Source organism: Lutjanus erythropterus, chromosome 13 (genome assembly GCF_056507025.1).
Source record: "Lutjanus erythropterus isolate fLutEry1 chromosome 13, fLutEry1.hap2, whole genome shotgun sequence".
NCBI classification, from domain to species: domain Eukaryota; kingdom Metazoa; phylum Chordata; class Actinopteri; order Lutjaniformes; family Lutjanidae; genus Lutjanus; species Lutjanus erythropterus.
This window is the reverse complement of record NC_139329.1, coordinates 33,639,625-33,653,887: the sequence shown is the minus strand read 5'-3', so window position 1 is coordinate 33,653,887 and position 14,263 is coordinate 33,639,625. Positions and strand designations below refer to the sequence as shown.

General features: G+C 40.4%; 1 protein-coding gene across 2 annotated transcripts; it reads right to left on the bottom strand.

Moving 5' to 3' along the window:
• Positions 1–645: 645 nt before the first annotated feature.
• Positions 646–13,767, bottom strand: apba2a (amyloid beta (A4) precursor protein-binding, family A, member 2a). 2 transcript variants are annotated; one of them, XM_084733473.1, is made up of 12 exons: positions 13,278–13,767; positions 8,265–9,489; positions 7,917–8,027; positions 7,084–7,123; positions 6,843–6,988; positions 5,376–5,462; positions 4,924–5,109; positions 4,588–4,767; positions 4,205–4,417; positions 2,721–2,840; positions 2,449–2,589; positions 646–792 (listed from the first exon to the last, which is right to left on the bottom strand). In XM_084733473.1, exons 2-12 carry the CDS (start codon positions 9,456–9,458, stop codon positions 721–723), a joined length of 2,490 nt encoding a protein of 829 aa, XP_084589599.1. In that variant the 5' UTR covers positions 9,459–9,489; positions 13,278–13,767; the 3' UTR covers positions 646–720. The 2 variants fall into 2 exon arrangements, with proteins under 2 accessions (XP_084589599.1, XP_084589600.1); XM_084733474.1 differs by having other exon boundaries at positions 7,917–8,024.
• Between the last annotated feature and the right edge of the window lie 496 nt (positions 13,768–14,263).

The following is a 14,263-nucleotide window of genomic DNA, read 5'->3' as shown; positions in this document are numbered from 1 at the left end:
AGCTGTGAGATTGTATTCTTAATGTGTTATAACATTACATTCATTCAGTAATGTATATTTTGATACATTCTTGTACTGTTCACTCTGGTAAAGGTAATGGTCACCCATACTGTATGTCTTTGAAAAGTAGATGTGTCTTTGGCCTTCAGCATCACCATAATACACATAGTTTAGTGCCTTTGTACAGCATATTATTATCTTTTTTTTAAATATTTACTGTAATAGATTATCATGTCAGATTGAGAATTAATCCCTGGTCAGTAATTCTTCATAATAACATGCATATACTTAGGAGTAATATGGCCTTTCCAACCAAGTCCTTGAGTAATCCAAAGTATTTACAGTAGAAGTACATTTTTAAACTCCATACATACACATTATAAAAATGACTAAATAAAAAATAAATGTACTAATTTATCTCTTCATAAGAAAATAATCATGACCTTAAAGCTACTTCTCTTCAACACCAGGAACTCACGTACAGTACTACAGACAGAGTATTCACATTGTAAGGCCATTATGACAATGTAATTCAAGATAAAACCTGAAAATGAGAACTGGATGTTCTTTACAGCATTGCAACAAGAGGCCGAAAAAATAAAATGATAGAAAAATAAATTCTCCTCGTCCCACTGAGCCACCTGTCGTCATCATATGTCCGTCATCGCCTCCACGCAGCCAGACATGCAGAGCTACAGTGGGCTGATCCATGCAGGCTCTCTATATGTAGATAGGCGTCTCCTGTCCCGTCAGCAGTCTGAACATCACAGCGGGCATCGTCTTCATGTTGATCTGGCAGAGAGGCGCAGAGGAGAGAGAGCAGCGGGGACGATTACACCGTCAACTTAAGAGCCCATTTACAGAGGCACAGTCGTAATCACATCACTTGAATCCAGGCCTAATTTACTCCCTTCTGCGCCACCGGAGAGACAGAAGAGACCTTGGATCCATTACTGACAAATAATAAGCTTTTATGGCCTTAATGGAGATATATGCTGGGAGGAATTGGGAAAACACACAAATACAAAATCACAGTAACAGCTGATAAAATCAAGTGGAAGTGGTGGAGCAGAGCAAGAATAGCTGATGAAGACTTCTCTGGCCATAAATTAAGCAATTTCTAATGTTGTTTATGGTAAACTGTTGAGTATAAGAATCAGATTTATTCCCTTGGGCTTAAATCTACAAATTAAAAGCACATCAGCAATTACAAAACTTCGAATAAGTTTTTTGCTGTATATTTATTATTTAAATTTGCTTTGCTACCATATAGATTGTCTGTGTGATTTGCTGATGGGGTCTCAAAATATAATATCTGGCTGTGTTACTGAGGACTGTTAAATTGACTGCTAGAATGTAAAGATGCTTTTCTTCATTTATTTTTTTTTATTATGTGCAAATATTTTTACTTTCTTTTTATTCATTGTGAATTTAGCCTTGCTATTTTGTATCTGTTTATATTGTTTTAAGGAATGCAAAATCAGTATCAAGAGTTAGATAGGGAGATTGATGCCACTCTCATGTCTGTATGATAAATATGAAGCTACAGCAGGCAGCCGGTTAGTGTAACTTAACATAAGGACTGGAAACATAAGCAAACAGCTAGCTTGGCTCTGTCCAAAGGTAACAAAATGTGCTCACCAGCACCTGCAAAGTTAAGGAATTAACACAAATCTTCACTGTCGTCACTGTGTTGCCACTGGGGTTTGGTAGCACCAAACCTAAGCTTTGTCCTGGCTGCTAAGTCGGTCTTTGTTAGTCTTCAGAAATGATTTCGGTTGCACCAACTGAACTTAAGCTTAGTTTTAACAACACCCAGACTTTGTAATGAGTGTCCATGTCAGAGCCATGTAATTATGGCTCTTGACCAGCAGCGTGTGGTTCTAGGATACATTGTTCATTTCCTGCTGTCCTGCAAATTTGTAGCTAATAATTTCTAATTGGCAGCAAAGTTATGGAGGATCAAAGTAAAACAAATGGCAATTTCTCAGACACTGAGATAGAAAGAAAGAGCTGTGCAGCCAGCAATCCAATGTAGCAACAAATAAGAAGAAGCAGTCAACTTGGAGAGAAATAATGGAGGCCATGAATGAAATGAAATGAAATCCATTTTTGTGTAAATAAAGTTATGCATTTCAGTTTGTACATCTGATGACAAGATTCCTCAGACTTCATCTGCTGCACTACTTACGCTTGAGTTTATCAGCTTTTGCATAAAGATTTAAATGTTTAACCGTGCCATTTGTGCCCAGGACTTGCATTTATTTAATTTGTTGATTAAGAGTGTGCTGTTGTGCTGTACGTGTCCAGTAATCTGGGCCTGGAACGAATCCCAAACTGATCTAATCTGTACGTATATCTTTAAAAGACCTGCATGGTAGCCTACAGTGATCTGTGTGGTGCAGTAATGAGTGAAAATTGCCATCTTGTGGCTTGAGGAGTTCTTACCTCACCCACTGAGACAGACAGGGTTTGAACAATCTTCTCGTGTGCCATGGCAACAACACTCTGACCGTTTATCTCAATGATTCTGTGTCCAACACGAACACCGCCTCGCTCCGCAATGCCACCTCGCATCAGACTGCAGATCTGAGGACGGGAAAAAGACACTTCATATGTAACTGAAAAGTGCATAGTATACACTGTTCAGAAGTTGCCAACCATTCATTTTGAGCCTAAACCTAAAGTGTCATGCTTCACACTAACAAGGGCTTACTCACAATGCCATTCTGCACACTGAAACCAAGCTGGAACTTGAGATCAGGTCTCTTGATGAGGACGGTGGTGACAGGAGGACAGCTCACAATACTCAGTTTTACCTTCACCTGATTCTTCAGACCCTGGACCATGTCCAGGAACAAACACAAAAACACATTAATGTCACATTGCCGACCAATTATTAATTTATCAATGACTGATGAAGCTTATTCCTCTCTGTCATTACAAATTAAAACATTGATGCTGCAAAGTCTTTTGATTCAATCCCACATAAATCTTCCTGCTAAATACTTACTAGTGCAGGTGTTCACAATCATTTGTAACTTTTCTGATTGTTAAAAAAAAAATCAGGAGGAAGGATCACCTTCCCAAATAAATAAGAAAAAGTACAAAGGTATGAGTTATGCCACTGTCATCTGCAAAGACCAAAATAAATATTTTGCCTATGTTGGAGCTTTTACTGGTGCAGGATTGTCTCCCACATTTCATTCACCACTTAAAAAAAACTTTTTTTTTTAATGCCTTTATTTGATAAGGACAGCTAACGATATGACAGGAAAGGGGGTACAAAGAGAGGGGTGACGTGCAGCAAATGAGCCGCAGGTGGGAGTTGAACTGGTTCTGTTTTTATGCTTAAATCAAACATTTATATTTATTCATCTGTTTTGTCCATTCATTTAATCATTTTGAGGGTCATCAGTGGCCGCAGACACTCAAACCCACAGAGAAACTGCTTGGCTTTACACAGCGAAACTTTCATGCAGCTAGTTGCAGGTAGTACTTAGTAGTAGCTGCAGCAATTCAAAAATAATCTCATGCAGCATGATTTAATAGTTTATTTCACTAAAATTTGCTGGCTAGATTGGTAATTGTTTTAATAATAACTGTTTTCTCGCTAGATTGTATCAAGCGAGAAGTGTGATTGTAATCTAATTGTGATCTTATTTCGTGTCATTTTCTTGCTGGATAGTAAAAATCCATTTAGACAGGTTGTGGCACTTTTTCTTGAGGGCTGCTCTGTTTAATGGCTGCCTCACAGAGAACAGGAAGGGAGCTGTGAGTGCATTAATACTGGAAGAAAAAAACACAGCCTAAGAAGGCGGTGGTTGCCACCTTGTGACATCAGTATTAAAAAGTAGCTTGATACATGATTGGCTGGCTCTGCTTTGTTCACCGTGGTGATAAGACATTGTTGAGTTGAAATCAATCAGCTAAAATCAGTTTGAATGATACCGCGTTATAGTTTGAGGTCCTTGTCTGACACGTTATCTGCGTTTCACAAGGTTGAGAGTTTTGCAACGGTTGCGGCTGAGTTTCAGACAAGTTTGAAGTTCATTGCAGAGGGTATTACACCAAACAACTAAGTTTGAACTAAACCAAATAAAGTTGCATGAAAGTTTCACTGTATAATCCCCTGTACTATTTACTGATTCACATAGTACATATTATCTAAGTGGAATCTGAATGAACACAGCCTGATGAGTACCTTGATGATGCCCTGACAGGTGGCGAGCGGCAGCCCCACCAGGCTGGTGTCATTGATGGACATAATCTGGTCCCCAACACTGAGTTTTCCAGAGCGAGCTGCAGGGCCGCTGTTCAGCATACTGGCCAGGATGACAGTGGGGAGGATGGAGCCCCAACCGGACTCCACGATCACCACACCGAGGCTCTCCCCTTTCTGCTTCTCCACATACAGCTGGAACACGTGAAAAAAAGAAGCATTTATTAATCATTTTAAAGCACATTTTGAATTTCACACGCCGGGGTTTAGAAGATTTGTGGGATTCAGCTGCAGCCATTTGTGTTCAGGGAAATCCATCAATCATCATCCACAGTTCACCTGCAGCCACAAAAAAAATGTCGCACCTCTTTACAGTTGTCTGAGTTTGAGAAATGGACGAGGTCATCGTGGTACATTTCCTGGGAGTTGATGATGTCACTGTATTGTTTCTGGCTCAAGTCGGTCGGGTTGATGCCGTTGGCTCGCAGGAACTCTCTGTAGGCCACGCTGAAGGCCTGACCGATGGACTGTGCGATGAGCTGCGCCTGTGGGAAGGGGAGCGTGTGGGGAAAACTACTGAGCAGAAAGGCTATCCCAGTTGACAACAGCAAGGAGGTGGGAAAGATCACAACAGTTTAAAACAACAAAACTATAAACTCAAAAATGCAAAATGTCCGTGCAGTTTGGCGGCAAACACTTACATCCTCTGACTCAAACACGTAGCAGATCATCCTGTACTGACTCTTCCCTTCAGTAGGAGAGTCGGGAGATTCTGAGAAATCCTCTGAAGAGGCCTGAGACATGCGCCTCCGTGCCATCAGAACCACGATGCTGCCGATGTCGGCGATGTAGGAGATGGTACGCAAGGCACTGTCCATCATCGTCTCCTACATGGAGCAAAAACAAAGGTGATCATCTGAACCAATCAGACACTTTATTTAATCAATTCTAACCATGCCCTAAACCATTGTTTCCCAAACTTTTTGTCTGGGATCCACTTTTTGAAAATGACAAACCATCGCAACCCAATTCACAACAGGCATTACATACAATAAAAAAAAAACACAATAACAGTCATTACTATTTATGTCTGGACAGATTTCCTACAGTGACTAAAGGTGAATCAACACAAGCAGATCCAGGTCTTACTAACCTGTGTGTCAGCATTCAGCACTTTGACAGCTTTAGTGGAGATGAACAGGTCCACCTCCGTCATCATTTGAGAGTCTTCGTCCTGGCTCTGAAATAAACAACATATTGTTTTAACAGACATTTTATATTTCTGTAATTTAATCTGGCCGTGCAGCTTTCAGCAGCAGACCTGGAATTTCATCAGTTTTCCGGGGAAAGCCCACTTGGCCTTTTGTGTTGTCAATTTTTTGAGGGCACAAAGGCCAAATACAGGGCAGCAACGCGATTAAATAAAAATTGTAGATTCATAACTTGATATGTTGAGTTTCTCGTCCTCTTTGTTCGCTAATTTATCAAACTGTAGTCATAAATAGTCTATTTTTTGGCTGTTTGTAACAGGCTAGAGTTTTTCACTTGATGTTGCCCAATAAGAAATCAGAATCTCAACAAAAGATACTGGTGTCTAAAAACCATATTGAAAACAGTGAAATCAGCAGTGAGAGCAGGGCATCAGGGCCACTGTGGCCTCGGTGCAGATCATTTTTTGAGGGGCATGAGGTCAAAGTGAGGGGGCACAGTGGCCTTTATGACCAGAGCAGAACACCCACAAAATGTTTGTTATTGTACTCTCCAGATGTCGGCTGTGGTGGAAACAAAGTAGCCTAACAAACTCAAAGTAATCGCAATACTTCCACCTGTGAAAGTTTGCCTCTCTCCCCCTCTCTTATCCTGCATCATTTATTTAATTTTTTGGCAAACAGCTGATGTGACTTTCCCTGACCTGCTACACATACATGTCATCATAAGAGCCTGCAGAAGTCAAGAAGTAACTCAGGAACTCAGAGTTACTTGGATTAGTAATTGTAATTTCATTGCTGTTTTGGAAATTGTAATGCCTTACATTGCATATCACATTGTATTTCATATCATATAATGAGTAATACATTACTGCTTGATACCTAACATAAAAGCAAAAATAACAGAGCATGCAACAGCTCCACCATGTGGTCAGAAAATGATCCTGCAGGATGGCTTCAATAAGTCAGCTGGCTGTACAGGTACATATACACACTTAAAAATTCCATTAATTCGTTGAAACTCAAAGTAAAAGGCACTTTGGGAGCACAAGCCTCTGCCAGTGCTGAACAAGTACCTTTCTGTTATATACAGAGACATCAGTTTCGATTGTTAAACCTGCAAATACACCCTGAGGATTTGGAATCAAGTGTGTATCTCTGTTAGTTTGATGGCTGAAGCTTATAAAGGCGACTTTTTCTAATGGAACAAATCCCAGAGCCAGATCACCATCAAATTCTGATCAATTCCTCCTGAACGCGAGCCCAATCTGTCTGCCAAATTTCTTTGAAATCTGTCCCTACATTATTTTGGACACAGGAACAAGAAGGACATGTACAATAACCTCTCTGGCAGATTTGAATATTTACAGACCAAATTAATGGACGTTAACGACCCTGAAGAGACGGATTACCTTGATGCGACTGACAGCTTCATGGGCCTGGGACATGCGCACGGACTTGGATGGATTTTTATCAGACAACACCTGAGTGCAGCCAAGGTAGTTAGCAGCAAAGATGATCCCATCAATAAGATCTTCTGGCTCACAAGGACCTGGGACTGTTCAGCAAAAACAAAGGACTCGCACTGTAAAACATCGTAACGTGCTGCAAAGAATTATGAAAAAAAATGTAAGAATATTATGAGGTAATTACCGTCCTCAAAGCTGGGGAATGCAGCGGCTTCTTGTGTTTTCTTAAAAGTAAGGGTAAACAGTTTTATAGAGCAGACACATCATCTTTATCAATTATCACAGTGCATATTAATGAGTATTATAGCCAGACCTGCAACAATAATTAAGATAACATCTTATTGCACAATATATGAACATGATCTCAATAATTATTACATGTTGTATTTGCATGCATGTTAGTTTACACAAGAATATCACCAACAATTTAGCCAATCTGACAAACAGGAAGGCAATCCAGGCAAAAAGAAGTAGGAACCTTCAGGAAGGGAAAATTAAAAAGCCTTTATTGTAGGAGCTAAATCATTTAAATCAGTGTTCCCCAACCCTGGTCCTCAGGGCCCACTGCCCTGCATGTTTTAGATGTTTCCCTGGTCCCCGGATTCAAATGATCAGGTTGTTGTCAGGCCTCTGCAGAGGCTTGATGACGAGCTGATCATTTGAATCAGGTGTGTTGGAGCAGCTTCAACCATATTATGCATATTAAATAGGATTTCAACCTATTTAACATACCGTCTATGGCTCCAACTCTTTTTGGACTGTAGTACTCATTTTTTTAATGTTAGGGTCTTAAATATTGCAGCTTGAAAATTACAATAATGTTGTTTATTGCAAGTATTTCTGGGACAACATAAAGTAGCTATCATGACAGGCCTATCTGTGGCCCATGTACAGTAGTTACAAAAGCACTCCACATAAAAAGGGAATTCTAAAGATAGAAAAAGCCAAATTAGTTAGCAAAAACTACATGGTCATAAATGTAAAGTTGTTGGATCGTGTTGTGTAATCAGTCTTTACTTTGGGTGTGTCGTTGCTCTCCTCTGCAGGGACGAGCTCTGGACACTGAGGCCTCGCCGGCTGTTCTGCCACGTCCTCAGGTATCACAGCTGCACCTGGCTTCTCAACCTGCTGTATACAAACATCTGTTTTAACTCAGGCAAGCCTTGTTTTATTTTAAATGTTTCTTGTTGTCTTATGTAGATGATTACCCCGTGGGGACAATGGACTATTTTAGGCAAAGCGTTTTATTAAAATCTTCCTTAATTCACTGTGGGACACAGTGTTGGAGGATTGTGCAGGAACATTAACAAACAGGAGCCACAGGGGATGAGGTGTGACAAAGAGCTGCCCTATTTGTATTGTTACCTGCTGGGGCTTCTCTGGCCGTCTCTGCCTCTCCTCCAGAGGCTCCCTCTGTTGTTCGGCTGTGTGATGAGGAGCCAGGGATGGTTTGATAACCCGGAGTTCGCTCTCCCGGCTGGCAGCAGAGGATGGACTGGGTCTGGGAACAGGAGGAGTCTCTCTGCGAGGCGGGGCCTTCTGGGTGTCAGCGGGCGGCGGGGCGTGGGAATGACGCGGCGGCGGAGGAGGATGCTGCTTGCCGGAACCAGACCGAGCTTTGGTCCGCACGGCCACTTTTTTGCAGTCCTTTGACGATGTCTTTGGACGCTGTTCAGTGCTGTTGGTCGCGCACGCTTTGACCCCAGAGACAACGTGCTCCATGTCCTCTCCTGCCCCCCTCCGCCCTCGTCCTTTCCCCTGCCTGTCTTTCTCCTTTGAGCCCACGTGAGACAACTCACACTTCTTACTGCCTCCTGGGATATTGTGGTTTCTTGCGACTCTGGTGTCATCGTCCCTTTCCCTCTCATCACCTCCCTTTCTAATTCGATCGTTCTCATTGTCCTGATAAAGGCTCGTCTGTCTCTGAACAGCGGCCTCTGTCTCCTCTAAATCCTCTATAAACTTGGCTCCATCCAGCACCTCCTCTATCTCATCTCCGTCAGTGAAGAAGAACCTGTTCTCCTGGCTCTTCTCCACCTCCCTCTCTGCTTCATCCTGAGCACTGTGCGCCCTGAAGCGATGGCCCGTCTTGTGAGGCTTGGCGTCCAGTTGTGATCCCTCGCATGTTTCTGTGCTGTGGCGAGGAGGCCTGGGAGTGAACTGGTCACCACCGCTGCTGTTCTCATTAATATTATCACCTCCTGCATGCTTTATATAGCCTCCATCCTCGGGACAGTACTGCTTGTAGTACCTGGTGTCCACTACGCCCTCCCTGTTTAAGTGCAGCACCTCATCATAGTCCTGCTCCACGTCCGAGCCCACGTTGTCGTACTCAGAGCAGGTGTCCTCCATGTCCTCGGGACTCGGGTCACAGCTCATGTAATAGTGGTTCGCAGGGACAGAAGGAGTCAGCTGGTCGTTGTCATCATCCTTCAAGGTGCACTGTGGTTGTTCGGACGCCTCCTCTTGGCTCTGTGCAGTGAGTCCTGGACCGGGGAACGGAGGAGGGCTGGGAGCCAAGATTTTGGAGATGGTTCCTGGCCTCTTTCCATGAGCCATCACTGGCCCTATAAGCCCACTACCCTCAACCCTGTGAACATTAATAAGAGAACCAAAATTAGATTTTTGAGATGCTTGCATTACGCTCTCATTTCAACAGAACATTCATACTCTGTACAACTGCTCTTGAATGAAAGCAGATATCACCCAATTTTCCCCCAGGTATCGATAAAGTACTCTGATTCTGATGTCCTACTGCCTTTTTTCACAAACTAACAGAAAAATTATTACAGTTTTAGAAACAGACTAATGTATCAGCCAACTGATATCAGTACCGGCATGTGCACCAATATGAAAACTTTTATTTTAACAGGACATCATTTTTCTTAATATTGATTCAGAATGCTGGCAAAGGTTTGCTGTTTCAGTGCCCTGCTGTCCCTAAAGTTTATAGATGAACCGTAAAATATCCTGCCTCTGTTACATATCTTGGGCACAAATGTTTGACAACCACTTTTGAGGAATCAATGCAAAATGTGTGTTTATGTATATACTCTGTATATTATATTCTGTATAAAGAATATTGGCCGATATTTCAATATCAGATTTTTTTTTTTAAATGTCCTACTATCCATATCTGCATCTGCCCCAAAAATCTTCATGATTTATGTCAGATTTTTTCACTGGAGCCAACTGGTGCTGCAACGATTGGTCGATTAATCGGCAAGCTGACTGAAAGAAAATTAGTTGCCAGCTTTTGATAATTTATTCATTATGTCAGCCATTTTTCAGCAACTTTTTCAGTCATTTATGATACTAAATGAAGAGTCTTTTGGTTTTGGACTGTTGGACGAAAAGTGCAAATTTAAGACAACGCTTTTGGGCTCAATTTAGGAAATTGTGATGAGCATTTTTCAGTTTTTTTTTTTGTTTTGTTTTTTTTTATATTTTATAGACCAGTGTTTCCCAACCCTGGTCCTCAGGGCTCACTGCCCTGCATGTTTTAGATGTTTCCCTGCTCCAACACACCTGATTCAAATGATCAGCTCATCATCAAGCCTCTGCAGAAGCCTGACAACAACCTGATCATTTGAATCAGGTGTGTTGGAGCAGAGAAACATCTAAAACATGCAGGGCAGTGAGCTCTGAGGACCAGGGTTGGGGAACACTGTTATAGACTAAACTATTAATGGCATGATTTTGAAAATAATCAATTAAAATACATTGCAGCCCTAGAGACAACATACTTTTTATACCTGCCTGTCTTTTCCATAAATACACAAATTATTTAGCCATTAAGAATTACTTTCAGATACAAAACAACCTCTATTCATGCTTCTTTTTAAGCTATTATGATACAACACATTTTCACATTATACCAGATTTAAATAACATATGATCAAAGATTCTCTTCTTCACTTAGAGTTTGGACTGAGATCATCCATTATATCAGAGTAAAAGTCTCTGTTTCACTCTTTAAACCGACACAGAAATCACCGTCTCTTCATCAAGGACAAGCTGTGGCCACTTATTAATCTATTACTTCTACACCATCTAACACCCACACATCATCTCAGCGCTTTTGTCTACGGTGACTGCCACCATTGTTTGTTATCTGTCATCCTGCTTTGTTGTGTCTGCTCTAATTTGGTCTTGACGTCCTGCAGAACAGGAAAACTGCTTGAAGTGAGTCAGACCATGTAGCATGTGATGTTTTTGTACTCAAAGTATCCCCTCACTCACAAACATTTATATAACGGGGTCGGTGTCGGTGCCAGATTTATGATCCATGACTTCTGAGGAAACTGTTTGTGGGGTAGCTCATCATTCCTCTGATATCTGAAGAGCATCTCTACAATACAACACCTCATGTATTGATAAATAAACAGATAATGTCACAGTTCAGTAAGGACACAAACACTAATTTCTTTGGACTCTCCTCTGTCTCTTTTATGATTTTTCATTTGTTTTTAATGAGCCAAACAACAAAAAAAGAAAATACAACAGTGTTTCCATATTTTAACTAGTACTATAGCTAAACTGGGGTGCAACTTAATTATATTATTGATTAATCTGCTGATTATTTTCTTGATAATTTTTTTTAAGTGGTCTGGGAAAATATGATGGGCATTTTTTACTTTTTTCCTGACATCCTATAGACCACACGATCAATCGATTAATCAAGAAAGCAATTAAGTGACTGACAGGACTGCAAGTAATTATTATTTTCATTGTTGATTAACTTGTTGATTGTTTTTCTTTCCCAAATTATTTCATTTCTCAAATATTTTCTGATTTCTTTATTCCTCTAAGACAGTAAACCGAATATCTTTGGGTTTTGAATAAAACCAAACATTTCAGGATGTCATCTTTGACTTTGGGAAATACTCATCAACATTTTTCACTATTTTCTGACAATGAATAGACTAAGCAATTAATCGATTAATCCTGAAAATAAATGGCAGATTAATAATAATAAAAATAATCATTAGTTGCAGCCTGAGTTCTATTATTTGCCTTTTGCCTCTTACTCATTATGTCCATATTACCTATGATAATTTATTTTTTTTAAAAATCTCATGATGTTAATCTTCTGTGAAAGCATTTTTAAGTTGTCGTTGCGCAGAAAAATGGTTCATGTCAGTGTTTTACTATCATGTATGATGTTTTGTTGTAGTTTTTGGAATTAAATTACTGCTGGATTAATGCGTATGTTGCATTCTACTGCTATATATGTTAAAGGTAGTTTAATCTACAAAAATGCACATTATTCTACAAAATCTCCATATGTTTGCATTATTTTATAACTTATGGAATGTTTTTTTTTTTTTTAGAAAATGTGTAAATGTAGATATATATTGCAGAACAGCCACAAAATATTGTGATATTATGTATAAGCCACATCACCCAGCCCTAAAACATCAATTTTACATACATTATAAGGCTAAACAGCGATACAGGACCAACTGTTTTCTAAGTAAAATAATCTGTATTATGATTTCAACACCCCTGAAATGTGATAATGGTGTCCAGTGAAGTAATGTATTAGAGCATCATCACATTGAACACAGTGGTCTGATGAAACCCGCCCAGTCTAAACATGTCAACACCCTCATCTAAACATCAAGCATCTCAGCTTGTGGCTGAAGTGGAGAAAAACGGCTCGACTGCGCTGCTTTCGGGTCTGATCTAGGTTTTAACACACTAAACACAATAAATCTCCCACCGCTCACAGGGTTGATCAGATGATAATGACACTGAGATTATGGTATTATGAGCACAAAGACCTAACCCCCCCCCCTCAGATCACCTCCTATACAGTATAACAGGCGGACCTAATCATGACCTCTCCATGGTGCTGAAGTGTTCATTAAAAACAATAAGCTTCATTATTATTGTCTCGTATTGGGGTTCAGTATTAGGATTACACGCATTTTGCCCTGCCCTTGACGTATTTGTGGTGGTATTTTATAAAGGCATTACGCTGAAGTTTTGCCGCAGCTGCAGGAGTGGTTGTTGTGGTTTCCCCCACGAGTGGACGCCGCATTCCCATCTGCTTAAATATCGATAAGATAATCGGATCTATGGTTTTCCTGCGCATATATCACAGCAGCGATGGAGCTGACTCCCTCCACACACGCACACGCTGGGGGTTTCGGCGTCTGGGAGCGATATTATCCTGCAGCTGCGGCTCACATCGACCTTGATTTGAAGCATCGAGACTGCACCATGCTGACATCCAGTTTATTGGGCTGATGTTGTACCAGGAGCACATCCAGCATTGTCCTCAGCCCGGCTGTCGGCAGCCGCGCAGGCCCCGCACGCATCTCCACAAGATGCTTTTGCATTTGTATTTACACGATTCAGTGCGGTACTCACCAACATCGGTCCTGTCGACGGCCCTCCCTGTGAAATGCCCGTGTGCTGATCAGATCAGATTGCTCTCCGGAATGGTGATTTTTGAATAAAAGCCGCACAGCAGCCCAGGAACCTGTGTAAAAAATACACCCCCCATCATGTGCTCACTGCCCTGGTCCCCAACAAATAACACAGCGAGAGGCAGGCTGGGTACACGGCCAAACATATGCCCAAATAAATGAGCCGATTAATTTTGATTAGTTTTAATTTTTTTTGTAACGGTGTACCCAGGTGTCATTGTAAAAGAAGCTGATTTGTGATTTTATTTTATTTAGAAAATAATTCGTTGGACAAAGACGTTAGCCATTTAAACCAACTTTATCTTTTTTTTTTTTTTTTTTTTTTTTTTTGACAAATTCAACCAACTGAAACCAAAACCACTTCTAAATTGATTTTAAACTGGATTCACGAGATCACAAACCCTCTGGCGTGTCATATTCCCTAGTCAAGCTGAAAAGACCCAAATAATATTAATATTGACTGATGTTACTCATTTATTAATCTTTCTATCCCCCTTTATTTATATATTTTATTTTGATTTCCTCCTCCTATTTTGTTTTCACTGCACTCAGTGTTATTTATTTATTTATTGAATTCCCTAGAACTATGTTTCCTTCTTTTGTTCCTCTTTTTTCACATATGACACTGTTCTTATTAATAAAGCTGGAAAAAAGAAAAAGCAATACGAAAAAGGGGATGATTCACATATGTTTTGCATTTTTACCGTTTACTTTGATTAAACATGCATAAATATGCACATATACATATTCTACATGCTGAAAATGATTTTTTTAATATTTATATTTTATTTATTCTACACTGGCTTTTGCATTTAGATAGACTATTTGAAAAAGACATCGATGTATTTGGGATCGATTATTATACCCTTTCCATTCTGCGCTCCTCTGGTTGAGCCTGAGAAGCGGGATTGTTGTTATCGTGCTGCT

Bases quoted from the DNA above. Each gene is read 5' to 3' on its own strand.
- apba2a (XM_084733473.1), bottom strand. From the start codon at position 9,458: ATGGCTCATGGAAAGAGGCCAGGAACCATCTCCAAAATCTTGGCTCCC. The intron at 5,463-6,842 runs GTAATCCGTCTC...TGTTTATTTCAG, and splicing joins AAGCTGTCAGTCGCATCAAG to AGCCAGGACGAAGACTCTCA. The intron at 4,768-4,923 runs GTAAGTGTTTGC...CCCTTCCCACAG, and splicing joins ACGTGTTTGAGTCAGAGGAT to GCGCAGCTCATCGCACAGTC.